Source organism: Rhinopithecus bieti, unplaced genomic scaffold, assembly GCF_001698545.2.
Source record: "Rhinopithecus bieti isolate Rb0 unplaced genomic scaffold, ASM169854v2 scaffold_12476, whole genome shotgun sequence".
Classification (NCBI taxonomy): Eukaryota; Metazoa; Chordata; class Mammalia; order Primates; family Cercopithecidae; genus Rhinopithecus; species Rhinopithecus bieti.
In genome coordinates, this window is record NW_016807303.1 from 341,488 (window position 1) to 356,346 (window position 14,859).

General features: G+C 38.7%; 1 protein-coding gene across 1 annotated transcript in view; it reads right to left on the reverse strand.

Annotated features, from left to right (window-relative positions):
* Positions 1-9,004: 9,004 nt before the first annotated feature.
* The window catches only part of COL12A1 (collagen type XII alpha 1 chain), a 128,276-nt gene continuing 122,421 nt past the window's right edge, over positions 9,005-14,859 (reverse strand). Inside the window, 3 exon segments of the mRNA XM_017881122.1 lie at positions 9,005-10,042; positions 12,255-12,425; positions 13,854-13,922. Coding sequence (XP_017736611.1) covers positions 9,867-10,042; positions 12,255-12,425; positions 13,854-13,922 — 416 coding nt within the window. The 3' untranslated portion in view covers positions 9,005-9,866.

Genomic DNA, 14,859 nt, shown 5'->3' on the forward strand with positions numbered 1-14,859 from the left:
CTGTTGATAAGAGTGAAAAGACTACAATCTACTACTAAAGGAGAAACAGGTGCTAACATTTAAAATAATGGAATGAAAACTGAAGAGAAATTAAGCAAACTTCCTCTCAGCAAGTGAACTAGAACAACCCTTATGAACTAGAATAACAACTACAGCAGAGTCTCTAATGCCTTTTCACAAGATTTGTATCTAAATTAATTTTTTAATATGGTAAAAAAAATATTGCTAATATTGGCGTTAATCTCTCCATAATTCTAGAAGCATGAGGCCCAAGTTTTCAGGACTCAAGAATTGAAATGTTAAGAACTTCTTAAGATCACAGTTAGAAAGCATCGGCACCAAGGTTCCAATCCAGGTGTGAGAGCAAAGTTTGCACTCTTAACTACATTATTATTTGCATTAGTAACAGGATTATGCCTACATCACCACAGATAAACAGTAAGGACAGTGCAGTGTAGTAAGAAAGTACAGATTGGAAACCTCCTCACTTTTCTAACTGCATGACCTTGGGTAACAGTTTAATTTTCTTTGTTTTTTTCTCTCATCTGTACAACGAGGACAATAATACTCACAAGAATGTCTACATGAAGGTGTTGCAGGACTCTCTCCATAGCTCAGCTCAAGACGGGGTCCTTGTCACACAATCACGAAAAATTAGGCTCACATATAATTTAAAAGAGGATAAAAATGGAATTTATTGGGCGAAAAGGGAAAAGGAAAGGAAACAGGGACTCTCCACAAAGGAAGCGTGAGAGTCTTGCAATATATGCTTCCCACTTGGCAGATTGAATTCCAGGTAACACCCGGGAAAAGGAAGGGCCAGGATCCTCCCGACTGCAAAAGGCACGAACTTCTGTGGTTCCACCCCAGTGCGCACTCCTCCCAGTGCAAAGGCCGGCTGGAGTTTCTCTGAGAACCCCTTCCCACCTGGCTATCTTAAAGGCACTTAGCACCATGCCAGGCACAAAATAGTTCAGAAGTCTATTTTATTTCCTGTCTTGAAAATATAAATGGAAAATATTTTATAACTCCATTAGAAGTTCTTTTAATATTTATATGTTCTTGCAACAATTACAGTTTGCATTCTGTTCTAAATACAATAACCAAGAAACTAAGAAGGTTGAAAATAAACAAAATACATTTTCTTTTATTAGAAAAATCTAAAGCTAGAAGGTATATGTAGAAGAAAAAATGTGTAAATTATGTTAGTTGGGCTCCACTTTAATAAATTGACCTTAATCAGCATGTCCCAGTGGCATTTGCTTTGAGTAATCTAAACACCAGAAATTTAAGCTGATAAATATCTCACATCTGCTTTAATTTAGCAACCCTAGAAAATGTTCTGATTAAAGGTACTTTCCATTTAGCATGCTTGTTTTATGCTATTGGAGTAACTTTAACTACAATCAAAAGCTTCAATGAGTGACAACAGTTCCCAACAGTACCTCTCTCAACAAAACACCAATTTTATAACAATTGTATTGTCGAACCATCCTGCCAGGTGTTGACTATTTGAGAAGTGGCTTGGGAAAAAAAAAAAAAAAAAACTCTCTTTTATAAAAGAAGATAAAACATCCATTCTTCTTTGTGGTATTTCCTGAATACCTGAGGCTTTTTTTTATTAATAGCTCAATGAGGCTTTGGAGTAATCTTTATACTTTATTTTCCAGTTATGCACCGAAACGAACAGAAGGTAAAATTTTTCTATAGTCTATCCAATTACCCCTACTCAGGTTACCTTGAATTTACAAATATAGAACAATATCATTAAAACAAGCCCAATTATATAATAGTCCAAAGTAAGGGATAATTAAGGCTTCTGTCATTAATGGCTCCAAAGTAAGGGATAATTAAGGCTTCTATCATTAATGGCTCCCATACAGGGTAAAACAATCCCAGAGGCATCCTCCTCTGCACTGCAATAAAGCAGACATAAAGTCCGATGACACTTGAATTATCCAACTTACATACAGCATTCCGGTGAGTTTTAAATCGAGCATTGTATAGCAGGAGAAAAGAGTTTGTTTCACCTGAAATCATTCTACAAATATTTATTGCACACTACCTACATAACAGCATTGTGGGGGCTGCCGGACACACAAAGCCTGCCCTCGTCAAAACCTGCCATCCAGCAGGAAAGGCAAACACTGAATAAAGTACTAGTATGATAAAAGGTATCAAAGGGAAAGTATATAGTATTAATATACATTGTAGGAATCTTGAACTTTGGAAGCAATAGAAAAGGTGTCCCAAAGAAAGTAGTATTACAGGAGCAATGTAAAGAATGTAACAGTAGGGCTTGACCAAATGAAGATACAGAATGTTCCAGGTAAAAGAAATAGTGAAGGCTCAACAGTAAGGAAGGATTGGGCAGGAAGTTAAATACAGTTGAAGAAAATCAACTGAAGAGATAAGTGAGGTATGATAATGTCAAAAAATAGGAAGAGCCCAAATCCCCGCTGGTATTTGAGTCTTGATAAAGTTTCTGGACTAGACACCACTAGAAGAGTTTAGGGAATGCAATGATATGACCAGAACTGCATTCCTAATAATCATTTTGGCTGCTATGCTGTTAGAAAAATGGATTGGCAGGAGGTAAAAGTGGATGGAAGAGATCAAATACAGACTCTTCCATAATCCAGACAAGACAATGGAGCCAAGGGAGAGAATGGCAGCAGGGAGGATACAGGGAAGTAAACTGTCCAGATAGGAGATAGGATTAAAAGGAGTTAGTGACTGGAGGATGGGGGAGGTGAGGGATAGGGAGAAGTCATATTAATTCTTAGGTCTCTGGGTTAAACAATTGAGAAAATAGATATACCACTCACAAAGACAAAACAAAACAAAAAAAAAAAGTCTTGCAGAAAGGCTAGTCTGGGGAGAGGGCGGGATTTTTCCTTGTTCAGATCAAATTTGAAATACCTGTAAAGCATCCAACTGGAGATGTCCCAAGGCAGTTGGTATACATGCCTCAGAAGAGAGGACTGAACTAAAGATATAGTAGTCAGCTTAAAGATGATACCCAAAGTTACAGAAAGAAGTAGAAAGTTTCCTGTCCTGGCTGGAGGCAAGGTTGAGAACTATCACTCTAAGGCTATGGTTGGTAATCTATCTACATAATTGTGAAAGCATCCAGTTTACACGATAATCAGACAGAACTGAGTCTCATGCTTTCAGCCACTCCTCAGGTCGCTGCTCAAAGAAGCATTTCCTGATCAGTCTACCTGAACTAGCAAACATACCATGTACACCCATCATTCTCCATTCTCCCGCCTATTTTAATTTCCTTCATAGCACTTATTACCCTCTGACTATATGCTTTGCCTATTTATGTATTGTCTTTTCCGACTATAAAATGAGATCCCACTAAGAAAAGAGACTGTCTTGGTTTTTCTGTATTCACTATAGAACCCCAGCACCATTTGAAATACATCTATCACTTAGTAAATGCTTAATTCAGTATTTGTGGAAGGAAGAACAAAAAAGGGACCCAGAGTTCAAAGAATAGGGATGCTGTTTTGATGAAGCAGAAGGAAAGGATATGTGCAGATGCAGGTGTTTTTGTAGCCTGCCATAGAAAGGGAATGCTCCAGTTTAGCTTCATATTCCTATATGAAATAATCACTTCTATAGAAGTAGCATGAACTTTCCTGATCAGAATGGGATACAGAGTTCTAGTTTAAAATTTTTTGGAAATAGTTGAGAACAAGACTGGTCAAATTACTAAGCAGTGTTGGCAGGCAAGTTGAGGTTGGTCATCATGGATTTTTTCATAGACATAACAATCCGACCCAACAGGTGATTTTCCTCAACTGTGCTCAGCATCTGGGTATAGTCATGGAGATTACAACCAGCTGAGATCATCTAGAATTAGGGTTTTAATACACATTTTTGACAGGATAAAAGAGCAAGGGAATTTGGCTTATTTGGGTACCAAGATGCTAAACAGTATTTTTCCTTTTGACTCAGAATTGGCCAAATAGCTATAAAGATTCTAGCTATTCTGAAGAAAATTCTTTAGAATTTTCCACCCACATTCTAAAGAAAACCATAAAGCATATTCCCACAGGATTTCTGAGAATTAGCAGAACTGGCTCTTCCATCTAAACTTTCACTCCACCACACCCAAGTAGTCTATATTTGCAAAAGATTGAGAGTCAAGAAGAATCCACTGAAGCAGGTAATCATTGTTATATGACAGAGTTGTGGCCTTTACCCTCCATTGTAGAAAGAGTGTTTCAAACCCTCACCCAAGTGAACTGTGTGAAGAAGGTTCTAAGGGAATCAGTCACAGAGATTGAGGAGTGCCTATAAGGGCATGTTATTCTGTAAGTGGGTATCTATTACACAGTAGACTTGATTACCTAGCCTACAGGCTTATGTTCTTGAAGGGAGAAACATGAATGGCACAAGGCAAGCAAAGAGAAGCAGCATTTGTGGTGGAAGACTCCTTTTATTTGGCTTAACAAGGATGCTTTAGTCTGCTGTGGTCAAATGAACATTTGGAAGGTAGCCAGACATGAGCCATCCTGCTGGAATACTTCCTAAAATAACTTTAGGCAAGAGGAATGGACCTTAGCAGTAAGTAGCTGTGAGGCATTTCATGGAAACAAAAGCTGAGTGTACATCAGGAGAGGTCATCTTGAAAATAAATGGGCAGTAGGTGGGGCTCCTGCAGGCTCCCTGAGACATCCCATGAGAGCGGCATGACATCCCATGAGACATCCCATGGATGTGGCACCTGCCACATCCAAAAGAGGATTCTAGTGGCACAGGTTACGTGGAAGAAATCTTAACTCCTCTTCGTTTAATATGCTTCCCCTACCTAAACCTGGAGAAGCTGCAGTGAAAGAGCTGACATATCCAACTCTGCAGTCCAAGTCCTAAGTCTAAGATCTGGCTTTAAGGTAGAAAGGAAAATAAATATACTAAGCCAGGTTTGAGATTAAAAGTTTCAATTGGATTAAGTTGGACTAGACTAAATTGCAGTACTCATGCTTAAAATCATCCAAAAGAAATGGATCTGAGGTATGATAAAAGATAGAAAAATAATATTCATAGAACCTAACTGAAGGCAGCGGCTAAAGACAAACAAAGCTGGTTTTGTACCCCCTTAGAGTTAAGGCTGTTCAATAAACAGTGTTTTATGAGGACATGGATTCCAAGCTGGATAAGAAAGGAAGTGAAGACAAGGAGGGACTGATGGATGGAAGAACATAGAAGATTCACTGCATTGGAAGTCATGATGAAGCTGAGGAACAGCTGCAGTAGGGTACTTGAGCAGATGAGCTGGAAGCCCGAGAAGAGCTCAGCGTCTAAATTAGTGATTTCAAAGTTGTGGCAGTTTGTAACGAATTCAAGTCCAAGTTAAGATCTTGGAGATACTGAGTAACTGAGGCTGAGTTATAAAAAAACAATAAGTTCTTGAAAATAAGAAGGTCAAATATTGAGGACGTTGAATTTGTCATCCAATATGGATGCTGAAGTGTCCCCAAAAGACGGCAGATATGAGGATGGAGAAAAGCACTGAGAGCCACGTACTAAAGCCACTACTGGAGGCTTTACTCTGGATGGCCATGTACCCCATGAAAATCAGCTACTACGTTGCAAAGTAAATAGGTTACAATGATGTGAAGTTAGCTGTGAGCCTCCAATGATAAAGGCTTTTTGTAGGAGGAGGAAGATTTATTGGTCTGGAAACAGCACTGAGAAGTGAAGAGGACATGTCCCCACCTACCAACTTTGGGAGGCATAAAAAGTCTCTACAGTATTTTCAGAGTCAATCCAAGAGGTGCTGAGATTGTTCACTGTAGAGGCTGAGGATTTGGAGATGTTTGATAATAATGGAATATGAATTCTAGGTGGTCCAGTGGGAAAGTTGGTGAGAGAGGAGGAATAAGAAATTGGCAGAGTCAAGATTTGCAGGGAAATCTGTATGCCACCTGAAGAATGTTGAGCAGGAGACATTGTTGAGTCAGGCTTGCATTTTAGATAAGTCACCCTGACAGCTGTGTAGAAGACATTTTTTAAGGGGATTCAAGGCTATGGGAAGGGAGACCATTCAAGAAACTATGAATTATAGTCATGACATGAAATCTCAAGGGTTTGAAACTGAGTAGTAATGAGATGATTAAGATATGTAGGAGCTCAATCAGCTAGACTTAATTGGATGTGAGAAGTGAAAGAAGGAAGTTTCCAAGGGCTCTCAAATTTCTAGCCTGAGTAACTTGGTGGTTGGTGGGGACAATGGAGGAAAATTATATTTATGGAGACAAATCTTCACATCTGGACATTGCATGAAAGACTAAAGCCTTGAGTTTACCTCCACTTGTCATTTCCCCTCTTACATAGCAACAGAGTAGCTGATTTTCAGGGAGCACATGGCCATCCAGAATAAAGATAACATTTCCCATTTCCCTTATGGCTAAATGTAGCCAAATGATTAAGTTGAGGCGAATGGTATGTAATATAAATTGTGTTTGCAACTTCCAGGAGGTGTCTTTAAAAGATAAAGCATTTTCTTCACCTCTTTCTCCCTCCTGCCGGGGAATATGGATATAACAGCTACAGCTCTATTAACCACCTTGGACCATAAGCTTAACCTGGCCATGGAAATCACAGAAAGCAGAGCAGCAAGATAGAAAGAGCCTGGTTCCTTGACTTCTCAAACATGAGAAATAAAGACATTTCTACTTCTTTAAGCCACTATAATTTTGTAGCTTTCTGTTACTCACAGCTGAACTTAATCCTAATAAATACCAGATGTGTTACGTTTGAGGCGTCTGTGGAACTCAATGAGGGGTAGGCAGTACAGCTGAATATACTGAGATAGAACTAGGCAAGAGATCAGGGTTAGAGACAGGAAACACAGGTTATTCTCTAAAAGCTAGTCCATATGATTTTTTTTCCCAATAGCCTTCAGCAGCCTGATCTAAGAGTGGAAAAGCTAATAAATGTTTATATAAATAGATATTCAGAGCTAAATCCATTTTCTGACTACAGGTGTAAGATAACTTAAGGATCAATATTACTTTGTATTTAAAATATTGCCTTGGAAAATAAAAGTCACTGCAGCAATTTTGTATATAACTAGCTAGTGTTTACGAGGCAGACCACATGAGGACAGTATAATCACAAATGCCTTTTTGTTACGGAGAAATGATGATTAAAACCAAATGAGGAAGAATTGTACGTGCCAAATGCAGTGCAATAGATATAATGAATAACAAATATTTAGGGGCAATTATATTGACCTTTTTTGCACAAAAAATAAAATGTAAGCTTGAGCAACTGCCCAGGCAGCAAAATTCTGTATAGACTCAAAAATGGGTGCTCATGTACTTAAGAAAATATACGTGCAAATTTCTGTTACACTTGCTAAGTCATTGTACAAATAGTCTATAAAATACTCAGAAATTAGGATCCATATAAATGCTATTTGTAAATTTTGAAATCATTCCCACTGTAGACTTCATTAGAAGCTACAACTTCTCCCCACATTTATTTCAGGCTGACATAAATTTCTGAAAAATGAAAGCCCTAGTTCCAAATATACATTACACACAAGGAATTTCTTATAATGCTTCCAAATGGAAAAGCCTAGAAAAAGTGTTTCAAGTTGTTCTGTATTCTCAAAAAAAGCTTGGATAAATAAACCAGCACCTATGTGTTAGATTTCTTGTAGTTTTCCGTGAGTTTTAAAGACAGACTATCTGTCCTCTTTTCCCCATTGTTTAGTCTGTATGTGCTCAATCAAGGATTATAAAAATAATTTTAACACAGAATCCAGCAACACAATTAAGAAGTAAATATACTATGAAAATAAACATCACAACAAGCATCTCACCCAGTTATTAATTTTGTGCTTAGTCCCTGGTTTGGATTGCCTCGGCCCCGAGTTCTCAGAACAGAATAGAAAATGGTTAATCAGTGCATTGCCAATATCAAGAATCAAACCCACATCTAGCCAATGAGAGAAAGTACAATTTCTTTATGCCTTGAATCCACGTGGCCCTGGGACTCCATGGGGTCAGCGGCTGAGGACCCACCCATCTTCAGGCTCTTGATACACATGTTCTTCCTCAAGGAGCATCAGAAGCCCCAGTGAATCAGAAACTAATCAAAATAAATTGATAGAACTTGGAAGTTTGAAAACTCCAGCCCAGAGAGTAAGAAGATGGGAGTAGGGGAGGCCATCTAGTGATAAACTAGATTAAGAATCACAAGGCCCAGAGTCTTAATCTTGTTCTGATATTAATTAGCAGTCTGTTTCTTCCCAGCAAAGCAAAAGAACTGGGTTGGACTGGGATAGTCTTGGTAGTATCTTCTAGCTTTAAAAGTGCACGTGTTGGGAATTACAAGTGAATGATATTGAGTTTAGCAACCTGCTTGATGCCTCCTAAATGTAATGCATTCATGTATCATCTGTTTGTTTTGATCCTCATCTCCAGGAGGTATTTAATTCAGATGTTTTGCTCTGTGGAAAACTTCCTATCACTACTCCTCTCTCTTCAATTGATATTGGTTCTTTCAAACCGACATTTACGTTGTTTTTCTTGATATTTAGAATGGTTTTATTGCATTTGTATGTGGAAAAGGAAGGCATCGCCAAATGTAAAATTTTCCGTTAAGGAATTTTCCTTCTAGCAATTAAACATGCTTTTGGGTTAAGTATGGTATAGAAAAGTGATTAAATGCATATGAAATCATGTGGGTTATTAGAGATTATTTGGTTGTTTGGCATCTCCTAGGATACGTAGTTGTTTTTCCACCAACCCACACATCCTCTATATTCCTAATAAAGCCTTTGGAATCTGTTGGGCTTTTTAAGGCTCTCACCACTCTCTTTCTATGACTTCACCGTATCATTAAAAATCTAAAGTTATTTAGCATAATTTAATAGTATTAGCAAGATTTGTAACTGTATCCAAGGATATGAACTTGTTTGTTGTAACAACCACTTGAGGCAGTCCAAAAGGCCCTTCAAAGAAAGAAACATGCCATGTCAAATTTTCAGTAGTTTTATTGAAAAATGCCTCTTTTGTTTCAGAAATAAATAATATAAGGCAGTGAAATTCACAATCTGCAGTTAAAATATAAAAGCAGCAATTCTATGTTCATAGTCTTGCAAACGTTTTCCAACTGCTTTTGATAACTAAGAAATATTATATTCTGAAAAAAGTTCATACTAAATATACAACACAAACATGCAATTCCATCTCTGCAGAATAATCTGCAATTGGGCATAAATGTTAGTGTGTTTAAAACAAGGAAGTTTAAGGCAATATGGAACTGTATCCCATTGATGCACTAACTTCATCTACATGGCTTAAGGTTTGTGGTTGTTAAAGAGATGTATACGAGCATTCTATGCCCCGGTGTATAACAGAGATAGAAGAGGAAGATAAATAATTGCAATGGAGTTGACGTTTCCCTCCTTTTTGGTTTTAGGAGGGGAATTATTTGAATAGTGGTGTAATTGAATTGCAAATAAGTATAGCAAAAGATAAACTGCCCGCTCGAAATACTCAGTAGCTCTGGGTTCCAGAACTTACTGCTTAACCTAAGAGTTTCACTGAGGCTGCCCGCTGTGCTAACTAAAGGCACACAGCATGTTCTGTCTTTGCAGCTTTTGTGACAAAGTATTTTGCAAGCATTTCAAGGGCAAAGGCAAAAATGTCTACAGACTGCGTGCTTGGAGCTAGGCTTCCTGCAGAAACAAGGTTCTCTACAATCAGAAAGAGTACTCCAGGATGAGCAACGCTGGAAGAAACACCGCAGAAAAGACATACACTGCTCTATCTGACCTGTAAATGAGAATTTCAACACCTCCCCCCAGCCTCGTGGCGCGGCGCGTGGTCTCTGGTTCACTGCCCGGGTCCGTGGGACAGGGCGCGCCGCCAGCGCCCGCGGGGCTCAGGGGTCTCTTCTGCAGGCTGGTCTGCGCCGTAGTCCTCATATTCCGCCGTCCGCTCGGGCTCCACAGGCACGATGAAGGGCTCGCGCTCAGGCAGGTAGGCCCCGCCCTCGGGCACATAAGGCTCTGTCCGATTCAACATTACAGTTATGGCATGATTTGGAAGGCACACACACACAGCAAAAGCTAAATCATCACCCGCGGTGATGGCACTCCAGTCTTAATCTCATAACTATAAATAAGTTACAATGTTCCAATTACTTCCAGAGAATTTGGTGATAATCAAATAATGAAATGGCACTATCTTAAAAAAAAAAAAAAAAAAAACCTTCAAAAATCCAGCAGTAAATACAATCATTGCACAAATACCTGGGAAGGGTCAGAGACTGGACCAAAGAACTGTAAACGCAGTACCTAAGTAGGATTTTCACAAATCCCCAAGTAACTGTTCATGCCTTCAAACTCCTCAATTTAAAGAACAATTTGGAAAGATGAGGAGGTGAGGGGAAGTTTTATTGGCTCCTACAAACTGAACTCGGGGGTGAAAAGCAACTTTCACCAGGTAATATACAGTACATGACATCTTCTGTGGCTGTACCTCACACAAACTGAGTTACAGCTGGTGGGTGAGGAACACCAGTGACTACAGCAAAACAGGAAGAAAAGGTGATTTTAAACCTTGGTTTGAAAACTGCAGTTACAAAACCCAAATGAGAGGACACGGACAAAAAAGTAACAGAGACAGATGCCCTGAATCAGACACATCGCTAACAAGCAAGAGATGAGGAGATTCCATTTGGTGTTATTCCGGCATAGAGCAAGCGGCAGGCTTTGATGCAGAAGCTTATTGTAGAATTGTTAAGTGATTTTAGTCAACAGGATCACATACAAATCATTTACAAGCCACAATTAGTTTATTATTTACATAAGACATTTCTCTTTAACCAGGTTAATTGTTTTTCTTAAAATGGCATAGTCTCCTCTGGTTAGTAGTTTTATTATGCACCTCTTTCACAACTGAGGCTCCTCATGGCTGTGTGTTGGAACTTTTTTAAAATAATGTTTTTCTACATTATTACTGAAATGCATCAGGCTTATAAACTGACACCACTGCTTTTGTCTCATTCAAGTTAGTAAAAAGAGTCTCCACCCTCCTTTGTGATGTCGACCCAGTTCGTTAACCATTATCTGTGGTGAGATTTCCATACAGACTCATTTCCTAATAAGCACGTGCGCAAACATCTCAGAAACAGGATTTTCATGTATTCAAACTGTAAGCAGCACTGGCGACTTAGAAAATGTGTTAGCCGGAACCTGAAACAGGTCAAAGATGATAGTTTTTAAAAGTTGAATGACTAAGTAAAAAATATAAATACATATCCATCTACGTATGTAATGGTTAAAGTATATATATATATATATATCCATATATTTTTAGTTATTCTCACATCCCATAAGGAGGTGATAATTTAAATTTATTTTATAAAGAATTAAATTGCAATTTTGTGAATGGGTTGCATGAAATATACATTAACATTTGTTATTACTTTTGGTCCTATGTAATTATGCATTTAAATATATAGATATATAGATATTTAGATATTCAACTACTCATGCACTATTTGAAAGTAGCAAATCATATCAAACAGCGGTATCATTTTTAAAATTTGCAAGATGCTTGAGGATGCACTAATGAAATGGTAGCCATCGACCACAGCATGACTATCTTATTTCCAGATTGGCGTATCTCCCCAGTCCTCACATCCCACAAAATCAGGTATAGGAGACTTCTGCCCTCTACAATTGTCAAACACTAGAATTTCATTAACAATCTTTTAAAACAATTATTAAGTCCCATATTTTATAAGTATTAATTCTATGGCTAGTATGGGACAGTTAACTATGTTCAGTCGTCTACACCATATTATCACATAGTTTGCCTATGAATTAGATTTCCAAAACAATTTTTCAATACATATTCTTGGCATTTTACAGTTGTGTTTAACAAATCCCTGTTCCCAATCTTTGGGAAAAGAAAAAAAAAAAAAAACTCAATTGCTAGCAGGCTTTGAAGTCCCAAGAGAAATAAGGGGAAATTTATGATGTGATTTGGTAAATGCAGAAACATGGGGGAAAAAAAGAAAATAATTCAATCCTAACAGTGAAATTATGTTGTATGCTATGGTAGCGAACACTCTTACTATATACAGTCAGAACTGAAAGAGTTGTTATCTTCAAGACATCTTCAAATCAACCTTCCTTCAAGCCTAAGGAACTTCATTTCCATAAAGTTCTTTACTTCAGGTGAATTGGAGTTCCTACGATAGCAACAACATACCTGGATAGCCTTGCCCATTGTATGGGATGCTGGCGCACTGAGACGAATCACAGTATCCAGGAGGACCCGGGGGTCCTCGGATACCTGAGTTTCCAGGACGGCCAGGGGGGCCAGGGGGACCTCTTGAACCTGTGGACCCTGGTGGACCTGTTCTGGATTCTCCTTGTGGACCTAGTGTGGAGTTAAAACAAATATATTTCCCCTCTTGTCAAATACAACTCCTGAGGTAGCAACCAGTACTTTAAGTGGCACCTCTACTACCTCAAGATTAGACAATTTACTATTGTATGGTAAGAAAATGTTTCCTTAAGAAATACACAATATGAACCAAGGTGTGATGGAACTTTCTTACCAATGACTCATCAGAGTTAATGCCAAAAATCTACTACTTTAAATATTTTATCACAGAAAACCTGTTTTAATAAGAATTCAGCCAAACCAGAGATATCAGTGAGTTCTTTGGTTTGCTCCCACCCTCACAGAGAAAAGAGCACCTGAAGGAAACAGCTCTGTTAGGCAGCCACATTGAGCTGCCATCAAAAGAGGGCAGTGTCTGCTCCACACCTCCAGACTATGCGAAGCAATGTTGCTTCTGGATCAATATAGTTAACATAAATGGAATGATTTAGCCATAGGGCTGTCCTTGGTTGCAAGGGTATCATGTGCCTTACAATGAAAAAAGAAATCATTTACAACCTAGTAAACAAAATGCATCAGACAACTAGTATTCCTTTCCAAAATATAAAAATGCTTTGGGAGAACAGTGAATGAAATTTACCAATATCTCAGGCCTTTTAGTGAGGCTAAGTTTTCTCAGTCTAATAGCCCCATATTGAAGACTACTGGAAAAAACAGGAAATATAACCATCTTTAAAGGCTATAAGGTCAAACAAAATAGGAAAGGAGAAGGAAGGAAGGAAGGAAGGAAGGAAGGAAGGAAGGAAGGAAGGAAGGAGGGAAGGAGGGAAGGAGGGAAGGAGGGAAGGAGGGAAGGAGGGAAGGAGGGAGGGAGGGAGGGAAGGAGAGAAGGAGAGAGAGGAAATAGCAACCCTTTGTGTCACTAAAATTCATTTCATCATATATTAATGTTATAGTTAATGCCTAATATAACCTTTTCATTTCTTTAATAAAAGGAACATGAAAATGAAGTTATAGAGGTTGAACTTCTTACTAAAACATATGCCATGGTAATAAGAATGCTTGAAGCTCTAGTAACAGGATGAAGTTGGCCAGGAGTGGTGGTTCATGCCTGTAATCCCAGCACTTTGGGAGGCTGAGGCAGGCAGATCACGAGGTCAGGAGATCGAGACCATCCTGGCTAACACTCTACTAAAAATACAAAAAATTTAGCAGGCTTGGTGGTGGGCGCCTGTAGTACCAGCTACTTGGGAGGCTGAGGCAGGAGAATAGTGTGAACCCAGGAGGCGGAGCTTGCAGTAAGCCAAGATCACCTCACTGCACTCCAGCCTGGGCGACAGAGCGAGACTCTGTTTCAAAAAAAAAAAAAAGAATAACAGGATGAAGTTGTGAATCTCTTCGGGATGGTGTGCCCTCTCAGTATTGATACTCTTTGCCTGTTTAACATACTAGCAAACCTACCTGGGGGTCCAGGCAGCCCCCGAGGTCCTGGAGATCCAGTACCCCTTTCCCCTTTCTCTCCTGGCAAACCTAAGGAAGGAGAAAAAGACACACAGGGGAAAAATTATCTGGAAACATGTAATTTTCATCTTAACTGATAATATTTGATTCAAGTAATTCATTTCCTTAGTGAAAGCAGAACCTAATTTTTCACAGAAGTTCACTCTTTAAGCCAAGTTCTTTCTAGACATTTGTGTAATTCTAGATCCATGGCCGAGAAAAAATTTGGCTACAAGGCAGGGGAAAAATTATTTGAAGCAAACAAACATGTCTAATATATTTTTAAATAGTAACTAGGAACAATAATCCGGAAGAAATAGTTATAATATCTCATTGAAAAACATATTAAAGGTATTTTGTCTTTAGTAGCCCTATTAGTACAGCAGCCAAACCAGCAGAATTATAGAAACATGTAAGTTTTCTCTAGAATATTAAGTACTCCTTTGACAAAAGTGGGTACCCAGAGTCCTGAAATATTTGGAATCAAATAGTCCTATTTTTCTGCTTTTCCTTCAACTGCACTTATCTACACCATGAAATTAGAGTCAAACAAACATACAAGATCAGTGCCAGACCCTGAATAAAGGAACCAAAATAAGTTAGATCTAAAACTCTAGGGCTGCCTAAGAACATTCAGTTGCTGCTCGACTCTTGCCACGGTCACAGAGAGTAATAAGATTTGGGTAGCTGATTTAGTTTGCGAGATAGAGGTTTTCCATTAACAACAACAAAAGTCAGAAAATAGCATTATCTGAGATCTGATAGCATTAACTGAGATCTGATAAAGACATGCCATTTTTCTAAGACATGGATCCCTATGGCCTGTGAGTTGCCTGACAGCTCTTCTGAGGCTGTCCAAACAAGACTAGTGAAAGCGGTTTGCCTAGGTCACCTTCCAGATGCCTTCAACCTGTCCCAGCTCCTACGTTTGCAAATTCCTTCCTTTATTGCAATACAGAAGCCAGAA